At 38.3% G+C, this 13,580-nt stretch overlaps 1 protein-coding gene across 3 annotated transcripts in view; it reads left to right on the forward strand.

The window, feature by feature from the left end:
- Nucleotides 1–9,869, forward strand: part of LOC119526937 (calcium-binding mitochondrial carrier protein SCaMC-1) — a 44,984-nt gene extending 35,115 nt beyond the window's left edge. For all 3 annotated transcript variants that reach the window (XM_037826491.1, XM_037826492.1, XM_037826493.1), the window contains 4 exons: nt 340–447; nt 1,981–2,148; nt 6,814–6,964; nt 9,249–9,869. In XM_037826491.1, coding sequence (XP_037682419.1) covers nt 340–447; nt 1,981–2,148; nt 6,814–6,964; nt 9,249–9,433 — 612 coding nt within the window. In that variant the 3' untranslated portion in view covers nt 9,434–9,869. The remainder of the gene's footprint in view (nt 1–339; nt 448–1,980; nt 2,149–6,813; nt 6,965–9,248) is intronic.
- Nucleotides 9,870–13,580: the final 3,711 nt, after the last annotated feature.

The raw sequence follows: 13,580 nt of genomic DNA on the forward strand, positions 1-13,580 counted from the left end.
TTTATTTTTGCTGGTGAAAAACTCATCTTAAAAAAACTATGAGTAAAATATCCTAAGACTATGCAAACTATTTATTAACCCCTGATTTTCTGTGATCTGAGAAAGAATGCTATTTTTCTATTCTATCAAAGGAACGATCTGTAGAACTTCTTTGTTCTGTGAGAACCTAACTTGAAAACCCTGCCCAGTAAACTGAATGTATTAGCATTTAAGCCTTGCTTTTCTGTTTAGTATTGTTGATGTAGTATATGCACTTTGGAAACGCATTATCAGTTAATTGATTTCTAGGAGCTGAGTTTATTTTGGTATTAATGTGCATTTAAAAACTTATTTTTACAGTACAAGAAGTTGCTTACTGAGGAGGGACAAAAAGTAGGAACCTTTGAGAGATTTATTTCTGGTTCTATGGCTGGAGCAACTGCACAGACTTTTATATATCCCATGGAAGTAAGTGTCATTGTGAAGACTGACTGTGTTTGTATTAGGTATCTATTCTATCTATTGCCGTATAACAAATTATGCCAAAATTCACAGCTTAAAACAACAGACATTTTCTCTTAGTTTTTGTGGGTCAAGAATCTGGGAGCAGTTTAACTGGGTGCCTCTAGCGTGGGGTTTCCCACAGCCTGCTGTCATGGTGTTGGCAGGAGCTGCAGTAGCTTCAAGGCTCAACTGAGGGTGGATCTGCTTCCAAATCCTTCGCACAGGTGTTGGCAGGCCTCAGGCCCTCACTGAGTATTGGCTAGAGACATCAGCTCCTTCCCGCTTGGGCCTCTCCGTAAGTGCCTGAGTATCCTTGAAACATGGCAGCTGGCTTCTTCCAGAGTCAATGACGAGAGGGATAGAGATAGAGAGAGATGGAGTGAGAGAGAGAGAGCATGAAAGCCAGTCTTTTGCCATGTCTGCTATATTCTATTGGTCACCCAGAACAACCCTGAAAGAGGGGATTACACCAGGAGGCAGGGATTGTTGGGGGGCATCTTGCAGGCTGGGATCATTGTTGGGGGGCATCTTGGAGGTCGGCTGTCACAGTGTTGGTGAGAATGACGTTTCTCATTCCTCTACAAAGAATTTCTGTACTTTAAATTTAATAGTGGAACCTCAGGATTTGATTAGGTAATTGTAATCCTAATTAGACATCTTTTCATTAGAGCACAGGTCAGCAAACTACAGACCCATGGCCTGTTTTGTACAGATCTTGAAGTAAAAATGAATTTTATATTTTTAAAAAATATATATTTATATTTTTAAAAGGCTATAAAACACAACAAAGAATACTCAACAGAGACCTGATATTTTAGGCCTACAAAGCCTAACATATTTACTCTGAGTTTTTACAGCTCCAGCTTTAGAGCAAAAATAATTTTGTAGATGTGGATATTTTTATGGATATAATGAAGAGTTTTTCAGTAACTGATAGGACCTAAACAAGACACATCCTCAAGTTTCACTGCTTTGTGGTATGCATAAGATAGCTTTCTTTGAAAGCATCTTAAACTTGATATGATTGCATTACCTTCATATTACTTCACATAACCCTCAAAAAAATCCCAACTCAATACCTAATTTTTCCTTTCACAGCCTCCATCTCAGTTAATAGCATTACCTTCCTATCTCTCTACCTCCCCATCTTATGTGCCAAGCTAGAAGCATCCTTTTTGCTACCACTTACCTCATCTATCATGTCTTACTGGTCACCAGTTCAATCTTCTAGGACATTAAAATATTATCTTTCCTCCATTCCTTCGCCACTGCCTTTATTCAGCTCCTTTTCTTTACAATAAATGAGTCTCCCTGGGTCTGCTCCCAGTCCCTCAGTAGAGCCAATGCTTGAGAGCAGAGACATCAACAAATCGGACAATTGTATGAGTGACAATCTGTGCTAGGTAAACAGACACCTAACTGTAAAATTTCTTCTTTTGAATCTCATGATGATAGAATTAATATGAACAGTAATATTTTATGTTCTTTCATGTACAGGTTATAAAAACGAGGCTGGCTGTAGGCAAAACTGGACAATACTCTGGAATATTTGATTGTGCCAAGAAGATTCTGAAACGTGAAGGCTTGGGAGCTTTTTACAAAGGCTACATTCCCAATTTACTAGGCATCATACCCTATGCAGGCATAGATCTTGCTGTTTATGAGGTGAGTATATTACAATCTTTAGGAACTGAAATTATTGTTAGAATTTGACTTTATATAAAGAGATAGATATATGCCAGAAAATAGTTTGTGACCAAAAGTAGATTCAGTGGTGTGTTATTTGATCTTTCTTTTCAAGTACCTTGAATATGAGACCTCATATGCCTCATATGCTTTTGTAGTAGGTTTTCTTGTGAACTATATTTGTTAATGAAGAAAGTGGACTCAAATTCAGGTATAGCTGTCAGTTAAGAAGATCATACTAGGGATTTTCTTGTAGGGGGTGGGGAGAAAATAAATTCATGGCACATTGTCAGAGGTCTCCAGAGAAACAGAATCAACAAGGGTTATATATTAAGGGGTGTATTTTAAGGAATTGGCTCATAGATGTCCGTAGGGGCTGGCAAGTCCAAACTCCTTAGGGCAGGCTGCAAGCAGGAAATTTTGATAAAGATGATGCTGTAGTCTTTAGTCCAAATTCCACAGGGGAACCTGACTGGTTGGAAATTCCAGCAAGAGCCAGTGCTGAAGTTGAGTCCCAGTTCCTCTTCTGACCTCTAAAATGCTCCTTCTGGCTTTTAAGACCTCCACCTGATTGACTGAGGAGACTCCCCACATTGCTGAGGGCAAACTCCTTTGTTGATTGTAGATGCAATCAATTGATTATAGATTCAAATCCCATCTTGAAGTATTTTCACATTAACAAGCAGGTCAGTGCTTGACCAAACAACTGGATACAATAACCTAGCCAAGTTGACACATGAAATTACCCATCACACACATTTTCTTTCATTTGTTAAAATCTGACACTGTGACCAAGAGTAGCACAAATTTGTCCTTGTCCTGGAGAAAACTCAGAATGCTAATCTTGGATCAACACTGCCATCTAAATCATTTAATAGTTTATGAATCTGACAAAGCATTTATGAAGTACATACTATGTGCAAGCCCTAGATTAGACACTATGGGTCTAGGGATTGAAAGAAGGACTTGGTGTCTGCCTTTAAAAAACTAATGGTCTTGTGGGGGAGATAGACAAGCCAACAGTGAAAACACAGGGTGGTTAGAAGCAAGCCAGGATGCATGTTTTGAGGGGCCCCAACCTAAGTGAGAGGACAGGAGGAATGTGTGATGAAAACTTTCTTAGCAGACTTTACTTCTTGAGCTGAATTTTGAAGGATAAATAAGAATAGATATAAAAAATGGGATTGGACTTTGGTTAGAGTATTGGCAAAGTGAGTTGTATACACAAAGACACAAAAGTTGGAGAAAGCCTGGAAATTTGAGAAATTGCATGTAGCTGTGATTTTTGTGATAGGCTTGAGCAGTGTTAGTTGATGAGGCTTGAGAAGTAGGATAGGCTCAGATCCTAAAAAGCTCTGTGGGCTGGGATGAGGAGATTGGCTTCTATCTTAAAGGTAACAGAGTTAGTAAAGGGCAAACCAAGTGAGGGACATCATTAGACTCAGATTTTGGGGAGATGTTATTGATGGCAGTACTGTAGTCCTAAGTATGTATTGATTTAGGACTTCCAGTAATCTGGAAGAGGAACAGATTAGGTTGGGGTAGGGAGTATGAATTTGTTGTTTTACATATTGAACTTGAGGTATTTGTAGAACATCTAAGTAGAGATGCCCAGAGGTAGGTGGATGTATAAGACGAAATACATTATATTGAGTGAAATAAGCCAGACACAAAGGTACAAATATTGTATCATATCACTGATATGAATAATTATAATAAGCAAGCTCATGGAGTTAGAATCTAGCTTATGGGTTACCAGGGGATAGAATGAAGATAGTGAATGGGGAGTTCATACTTAATTTATACAGAATTTCTAATTAGGTTGATTGTAAAGGTTTGGAAATGGATGGTGGTGTTGGGAGCACATTATTGTGAGTATAATTAACAGTGCTGAATTATGTATGTGCATGTGGTTGAAACGGAAAGTTTTGGGTTGTGTATATTACTAGAAAGAAAGTTAGGAGATAAAACATGGGACTGCATAACACAGTGAATCCTGTTGTGGATTATGGACTGGGGTTTATAGTACAAGTGTAAGAATGTTCTTTCTTGAATCATAAAAAATGTATGACACTAATTCCAGATGTTAATATTAGGGTGGTTTATGGGATAAAAATAAAGCTGGTGTAAACTGTGAATGATAGTTAATAGCACTGTTAAACAGTACTGTTTTTATATTCTTCCATCAGTTTTAATAAGGCACCGTACTAATGCAAAGTGTCAGCCATAAGGGGGTATAAGGGAATGTACCAGTTTGTATATATTGTGTCCCCCAGAAAAAGCCATGTTCTTTGATGCAATCTTGTGGGGGCAGACATATTAGTGGGGATTAAGTTGGAATGTTTGGATTAGGTTGTTTGCATGGAAATATGCCCCACCCAACTGTGGGTGATGACACTAATTGGATAATTTCCATGGAGATGTTATCCCACCCATTCAGGGTGGGTCTAAATTAAATCACTGGAGCCATATAAATGAGCTGACAAGCAGAAGGAACTCAGTGCAGCTGAGAGGGACATTTTGAAGAGGAGCCACAGCCAAGAGGGACACTTTGAAGAAAGCACTGGAACTGAGAGAGGAGCTTCAGCTTACATAGACATTTTGGAGACGGCCTTTGAAAGCAGACTCTTGCTCTGGAGAAGCTAAGAGAGGTCAAACACCCCAAGAGCAACTAAGAGTGACATTTTTGAGGAACTGCAGCCTAGAGAGGAACGTCCTGGGAGAAAGCCATTTTGAAACCAGAACTTTGGAGCAGAGGCCAGCCACGTGCCTTCCCAGCTAACAGAGGTTTTCCGGACACCACTGGCCAGCCTCCAGTGAAGGTACCCGATTGTTGATGCGTTACCTTGGACACTTTATGGCCTTAAGACTGTAACTGTGTAACAAATAAACCCCCTTTTATAAAAGCCAATCCGTCTCTGGTGTTTTGCATTCTGGTAGCATTAGCAGACCAGAACAGGGAATGTGATGTTTCTTGCATGACTTTTTGGTAAACTTGCAACTTCTCTAATTTAAAAAAAAAAATTACAAAAAATCATTGCGCTAAGTGAAAGAAACCAGACCCAAAGTACTACATGTATTTGGCAATTAATTGTATGATTCCATTTATATAAAATACAAATAAATTTGTGGGGACAGAATTAGATTAGCAGTTATGTAGGGCTGGGGAAGGATAGAGGGATTGAGAGGTGACTGCTAAGAGGTACATGGTTTTTCTTTTTGGAGTAATGAAAATGTTCTAAAATTGATTGTGGTGATGAATGTTTAACTCTATGATTTTACTAAAAGCCATCGATTGTATGCTTTGGATGGATTGTATGGTATGTGAATATATCTCAGTAAAACTGCTTTTTAAAAAAACAGAAAACAAAATGCTAGAGAGGATGTGGAAAAATGGGAACACTCTTACATTGTTGTTTGGAATATAAAATGGTGCAGCCACTATGGAAAACAGTTTGGCAATTCCTCAGAAAATTGACAATAGAATTACCATATGACCCAATCCTATTTCTTAGTATAGACCCCAAAGAATTGAAAGCAGGGACTTGAACAGATATTTGCACATGGATGTTCATAGCAGCATTATGCACAATTGCCAGAAGGTGGAAGCAACCCATGTCCATCAAAGATAAAACAAAATGTGGTATATACATACAGTGGAATATTATTTGACTTTAAAGAGGTATGAAGTTCTGATGCATGCTAAACATGGATGATACACATAAGCAGAATATGCAAACTCTTAAAGTCAGAAACTAGAATACAGGTTACCAGTAACTGGGTAGGAGAGGGGAATGGAGAATTCATGTTTAATTGGTATGGAGATTCTGTTGGGTTGATAGGAGAGTTTTGGCAATGGATGATGGATTACAACTTTGTGAATGTAATTAACACCACCAAATTGTATATTTGAAAGGGATAAAAATGGAAATTTTAAGTTGTATACTAGTTACCATATACATGCTAAACCATTGAACTGTACAACACAAAGAGTGAACCCTAATATAAATAGTGGGCTAAAGTTAATAGCATAATTATAATGATATTGTTTCATCAATGGTAACAAAAGTTCCAAACTAATGTAAAATGTTAGTAATAAGGAAAACTCTGTGTGAGAAGGAGGTATATGGGAGTTTTCTGTATGTACTATATGTACTTTCTACATGATTTTTCTGTAAACCTACAACTGCTCTAATAAGAAAAGAACTTCCACTGAGACTAAATTTCATCTTTTCTAAAATCAGGATAAATAGATTGGTATCAGTTTTTGTAAGGACTAAATGAACTAATTTATGTGTAAAGCACAAAATGAGATACTCTTTGTAGTTTCATATTATTTATTAATAATCACTGTAAGAAATGTTCTTTAGCTTCTACATCATTTGGGGTGCTATTGATTTTCACATTTGTTTAGAAGAAAATGAGCAAGCAGTGCATACCTCATGTTCTGAATCCCCAATGGCTTGGCCACCTCTCCGCAGAACTGCTGCCTCATATAGTGCTGCCACTTCTGGAAATGCCCCAGTCTTGCAGACATGTGGTCTGTCTTTTATGAGGCTGAGGATAGCTGTGAAAGTGTTCTAGTCGTGGGAAAGCAGTTGTAAAGATTCTCATTATTTTTCTTCTTTTCTGTTTCCCTGGCAGCTCTTGAAGTCCCATTGGCTAGAAAATTTTGCAAAAGACACTGTGAACCCTGGAGTCGTGGTCTTGCTGGGATGTGGTGCCTTATCCAGCACCTGTGGTCAGCTGGCCAGCTACCCCTTGGCCTTGGTGAGAACTCGCATGCAGGCTCAAGGTGAGTTTTTGATTCAAGAATGACTCTGTAAGAAAAGTACTGCATTAGCAGTGTGCTTTTGGAACTTCTTAGTTTCAGTTTTAAGTTCTGCTGAAACAGCAGAGTGTAGTTTTAAGACCATCACCTCCCCAAAGAGCCTTTTAGACATTTTTTTCCTAATTGCCCAGTCTTCATTAAATTTAAATACCATAGATACACTGCATATGTACTGTATGTATATCTGGACTTTATACATTAGACCATTTTCCCACCTGTGTTGAGAATGCAATGAGTATAAGCTTTGGTATCTAGAAGGATTTAGGTTCAGATACTCACCCTAAACCTCTTTGGGTTTTCACTTTTCTCATCTGTAAATGGGAGTGAAATCATGCAGTGTTGTAAGAATTACCAATTATGTATGGAAAGCACCTGGTATTTGTTAGATTCTTGGTAAAGGGTGGTTGGAATTGTGTATTATTATTTTTTTAACTGTTTGAACCCTACAACTTTTGAATGTGATCCCTCCCTGCTATGACAGTCTGTTCCCTTGGCTTTGGTTACACTGTATCCCCCTGGTTATTCTGCCATCTCTGTGATTACTCTCTTTTCTTATTATTGCTCCACCCACTCTATTAAAGGCATGCATTCTGTGTCTTTCTTTTCTTTTTGCTCTTTCCCTGGCCAATCTCACCTGCTGCCATTTCTTCAGATGGTACACCCTGGGTACTGCTTACCCCAATCTACAGTCTGTCCCCAATCTCTCTTCCACGTGCCAGCTCTTCCCTCAATCAAGCAATCAGTCATAGATTAACAAATACTCCTGAGGTGCTGTTGGGTGCTTGACACTGCCAGATGCTTGGGTTAGAGCAGTCAACTCATCAACTGTGGTTGCTGCTTCCATGAAGTGGAGCAGACAGACGTCAATGAGTAAGCAGCCGCCTTAAACACCTTTCCCTTTGTTAGGGGAGCACAGAGCAATGGGCTGTAACCTAATGTGGGGGCTGCAGAAGGCTGTCATTTAAACTGAGACCAAATGAGAGTTAGCTGGGCAAAGGCAGTTGAGGTATCAGAAGAAGGAGCATTCCAGTGTGATGGAAGGCATATGTGAAGGCACAGAGCAGAAAGTTTGAGGAGCTGAAAGACCATTGTGTGGCTGGAGAAAAATGTGGGACGTAATAGACAAAATATTTGCTGTTTGTTCTCTCACGTAACCATCATAACCATCTTTTGAAAGTGAGACTAATAGTATACCCATTTTACAGATGAGTTACCGGGGGCAGAGAGGGGTTAAGTAACTTCCACAAGGTTATATATTTAGTAAATGGTATGGCCAGAGTTCAAACCCAGGCTGTCTGATTCAAGACTTGCCTAACAGGTCTTCCCCTACCTGTCTGCCAGCGCCAGCTCAGACCCTTGCATTGCTGAGAGACTTGTCCTTTCTGAACCAAAAGTCTGATCATTGTACATCTGTTCAGAAGTCTTTATGACTCTTCATAGTCTTTAGAGTAAACTCCAGACTTCTTAGTGGGCATATAAAGCCTTTAACCATCTGGCCTCACTCTACTTGCAGCTGCATTTCCATTTCCCCACCCCTACCTTGTCCATCTGCAGCCTCTCTGTGCCATCTGTGTAATAACCACATCCCACCATTGCCCATGTCCCCTTAGCACATGCATGTTTCTGCCCTTGTCTTTGTTGTGATGGCAATGCTGGCTTTCCTTTCTTTCTCTTTCATGCCTCCTGAGATAATGTTCCAGGCCCACATCCCTAATACTTTTCAAAAGTTCATCAACACTTTCCCCATAATCTCCCCACTCGCCAAGAATTAACTCTTTTCTCATCAGCACTTGGTTAGTGAGGAGGAGGACACATTGCTGTGTGGTAGAAAGTGCCTGCACTTTGGAGTCATAAAGACCATCCTAAACCTGCTCTGCCACTTATTAGATAAGTGGTTTGGGACAAGTTTCTCCATCTGTTTAAGCCTCCAATGCCTCATTTTAAAAATGGGTATAATTGTATTTACCTTGCAACAGACCTTCTTGGTATGTAAAGTAATTAACAGCACCTAGCACATGGTAACCACTCAAAAATAACTAATTATTATTTTAGTCAGGGCACTCATTATTAGATGCTATATAAGGAGAATTATATAAAGGAGCAGTCTCTTGGTCCCCTTTGGAATAAATTTTATCATTTAGTTGTATTCTAGAATATCATTCTGGATCATAGCTGTTTGTAGTAAGAGTAAAAAATGAAACATGCTTAAATGTTCCATCCTTCTGGTTCCTCTTGTTTTATTTTCTAGCCATGGTAGAAGGAGCTCCACAGCTGAACATGGTTGGCCTCTTTCGACGAATACTTGCCAAAGAAGGACTAACAGGACTTTACAGGGGCATCACCCCAAACTTCATGAAGGTGCTCCCTGCTGTAGGCATCAGTTACGTGGTCTATGAAAATATGAAACAAACGTTGGGAGTAGCCCAGAAGTGACGTGTTGAATTTTTTGCTTTAGCATGATTACTGACTTTCTCAACCATCTCTGAGTGACTCTTACTCCTAGAATTGCAACCAGCCCATGGCAGAGGAAGCTGTATTTCCTTTTTCCACAAAAGGGAAGAGCATATAAGTGATCACTTCATACATTTCAGCTCAATTTTATACATACAGAAATGTCTAAAATCATAGTTTTTTTATAAGTTCGTGAAATTTTTTAAAGCCACAAATTGTATTTACCTTTCTTACTAGCCCTATCCACAAATCTCTGCCCTGAATCCTAATCTTAAAAATGTGCTTGCTTGAACTAAATTTGTTTTTGTGGTAGAATTGGAGATCATTAATCTTTATCTTGGTTGGTCTAAGTGTAATGCCAATTCCTTTGTACTTATATGTCTTTTCCTTAAAAAATAAAACAATCGAAAAACCTTGAGACTAGAATTTCTTTCATGTATTTTAAATCTCTTTATACATTTTACAGATTTCCACGTATAGAACCATTAATAGAAAATCATTGCATTAAAATGTACTTTACAGTAGCCTAATTAAGTATAGAGTTTATATCCTTATCTTTCCTTAAGCAGAACAGAAATGATCATCAGGGGCAGTATTTCAAGACATGAAAATACGTTAGTCCTTCCATGTCATTTTTGTGTAAGGAGAAGAGATGAAATAATATTGATTTCATTGGGCACATTTCCATTTTACTTGCACTAGTATTCAGTCCCTGGGTTTGCACACTGATTAAATGCCAGTATATTAAGGATAAATTGTCAACACAAAGAAAATGTATTTGAAAAACTGTTTATTTCTGTGATTGCTTTGAAAAGCAACAGGAACCAAAACCCTTTTGCTTACATCAGCTTCTGAAGAGCATCTTCTTTTTGTCCTTTGTCTCCTACTTCTTGAATCAGAGTCCATTTTAATCAGGAAGGTTTGTTGGGATAATATGAGTGATCTGAAATTTCTCTTAATTACATGAAGTGGATTGATCATGGGTGAATGACATTCTCATTTTTCCTTACTTTTAAATTTCTTTGAGTGTATCTTTCTTAATTTGGACAGCAAAGGCCTAAGAGAACATGCCTATTTATGGTAGTATGTCTTAATCTTGTATATTAGATACCTATATTTAAATGAGAGACATAACTTATAAACACATATTTTCATATTCTTGTCATTCCAAGTTTTTGGAACATGTGATGTAGAAAACTTGATTCATAATATTGATAGCATTTTTAATTTTACTAAAGCCCTTTTAGTCAACTACCTTTTCTGAAATTTGTGTGATTAGGACTTAGGAAACTATTTATTAGTTGAAGGTATCTTTATCACTTAAAATTTAATTCCTAAAATTCAAGCTAGTTTGATTTCTAATAATTTGTTATAAATTACCAGCATGTTTATGAAAATCTAGCAAAATTTACTTGTTTTTTGAACCTACCTCTTCTGTTTTCTGAACCAAAGAGAAAAGTTGGACTTGTGATTGGGAAACATATTCTAAAGTATAGCTTTAATCTGTACTCATTATTCCTGATACATGTCTCAATATTTTTTATAACACATGATAAGCATGGGACTCAACTTTATCTTCTGGGTTGCTTGTACTTTTGAGTAATACATAAAATGCCAGTATAAGGTACATGATTATGTTTCTTTTTTTACAAAAATAGGAGTGAATAGATAATTTTGCAAATGTTTTGGAATTTCAAGCTGCTAAAAAATAAAATATCCATTGTTCATTATGAATTTAAATTGCTCACTAATTAAAAGTTATAAGGTGTGACTGTAATTTATCTGTGCCTTGTATCTTTTGAAAAAAATGCTGTTTACTTTCAGAAAGCTTAACGTTGAAGATATTTTCCCTCTGGCATTATCACATATGTACTCTTCATTTGCATTAAAAAATACTTTCTTTTTAAAACAACTTATTTCCTGTTTTTGTTTGTTTTTGTTTTTTTAACTATAACTAAAGCACAAAATGTTGGTACCATACAACTTACACCACTGGCAACGGTTTGAACAATGCTTTTCACATCTGGCTTTATTGAATCTTTACAAATATGTTGGCCCTTACTAAGTAGCCACAGTAGTTATTGTCTGTATCACACATTTTGGCATAAGATGATGTTTTTGTGATATCCAGATTCCACATTTACTAATTACTAATTACAACTCTGGTGGCTCACAGCATCAAGGAGAATACAGAGACACAGGATTATTCTTGATGGAATATCAGTTTAAGATGTGGGAAACAAAAACTAAGTAATTTTAGTGGGTAAGTTTTAAAAATTTATGATACATGCTGATTTACAGAGTAAGTATAAAATTTGATCTTATTTAAATAAAATAAATGGGACTGCAAAGAAGTTCTGCATTCCAGCTCAAACACCACCCTGACTCCAGGAATAACACACCAGCCCTCCTGTGCTCACAGGGGCCTTTTGTTAGAAAATGCTGCCAGATTTGTTTCATGCCTTTTTAGTCTTGTTTCCCCAGGTAATAAGCTTCATGCAAGCAGGGATCATGTTTTACACTGTTTTGTTCTTGAGCTTTTCATCAGGCCATTTAGATAGAGGCGTGTCATGTTTTTTTTGCAACATTTCTGTTCTCCTGGAATTTCTTATTTTGAGAAGAGTGCCAAAGGAGTGACAATATTTGTGGAGGGCAACAAACAGAAACCCGGCCTCTCTCTTTTTTGCCGTCTTCCCTCTTTGGGAGAAGTGTGGAGGGGAGCAAACTCAGGCTGATCTCGGCGACAGCACGTCCCACTATATTCCATCTGCCCACCTTCCGCCTCGCAGGACAGATAGAGCTGTGCTGAAGTCAAAACTGCCTGGGCCTGGTGCTCCTCTCTGACTGCAATGGAAATGAAGACACCTGTCCAAGCCTTCTGGTGAGTATTTCAGAGGTTTATCAGATATATGGATTCTCTGGTCTTCAGTGGACCCCAAAGCCTTGTACTCAGCTTCTTGGCTTCAAACATTGCAGCATTGTTGAGCAGGCAAACGTCTCCAAACCTGGCCAGTTGGGCATTCATTCCATCAGCATTCACTCACTCATTCGTTCTTTCAGCGAGTAACTTACTAAGCGCCTCTGAGACACTTTTTTTTTTAAATTCATTTTTATTGAGATATATTCACTGTGCAGTCATACAAAGTGTACATTCAATTGTTCACAGTACTATTACATAGTTGTGTGTTCATCACCAAAATTAATTTTTGAACCTTTTCATTACCACACACACAAAAATAATAAGAATAAAAATTAAAGTGAAAAAGAACAAAGTAAAAAAGAACACTGGTGACTTTTTTTTTTTTTTGGCCCCCATTTTTCTGCTCATCCATCATCCATACACTGGACAAAGGGGAGTGTGATCCATATGGCTTTCCCAGTCACATTGTCACCCCTCATAAGCTACATTTTTATACAATCGTCTTCAAGATTCATGGGTTCTGGGTTGTAGTTTGATAGTTTCAGGTATTTACTGCTAGCTATTCCAATTCATTAGAACCTAAAAAGTGTTGCAAGACATTTCTGAATGAGTATTTATTAGGCTTATTAAGGGCTAAGGATACAGCATTGAACAAAAGATACAATATCTTTCCTCATGGAGATGATCTTGGGGGGAGAGAGACAAAAAAATAAGTGAAATACGTAAGATGTCAGATGGTGAGCAGTGTAGGGGCGGGGGTTGCAATTGTAAATAAGAGTAGCCAGAGAAGGCCTGGCTGGAAATTTGCTATTTGAACAAGGACCTGAAGGAGGTGAAGGAACTGGCCACACAATGTCTGGGAACAAGAATTCCAGGCAGAGCGAAGGCAGTGCCAAGGCCGTGGGCTGGAGGAATACCAGGGAGGCTGGTGTGGCTGGAGCCGAGCCAGCCAGGGGGAAGACAGTAGCCACGAGGCCAGAGGAGCTCCGAGGGAGCAGAGGGAGACAGGAGTGGTGGTATCGTGGTACTGTTCCCTAACCAAGGTTCAAATGTCTCTCCTTTGGGGGTGTGTTCCGGTTTGCTAATACTGCCCTTATGCAAAATACCAGAAATGGATTGGCTTTAATAAAAGGGATTTATTTGGCTACAGACTTACAGTTCTACAGCCATAGAAGCATCCCAACTAAGGCATCAACAACAGGATACCTT

Source organism: Choloepus didactylus, chromosome 2 (assembly GCF_015220235.1).
Source record: "Choloepus didactylus isolate mChoDid1 chromosome 2, mChoDid1.pri, whole genome shotgun sequence".
NCBI lineage: Eukaryota > Metazoa > Chordata > Mammalia > Pilosa > Megalonychidae > Choloepus > Choloepus didactylus.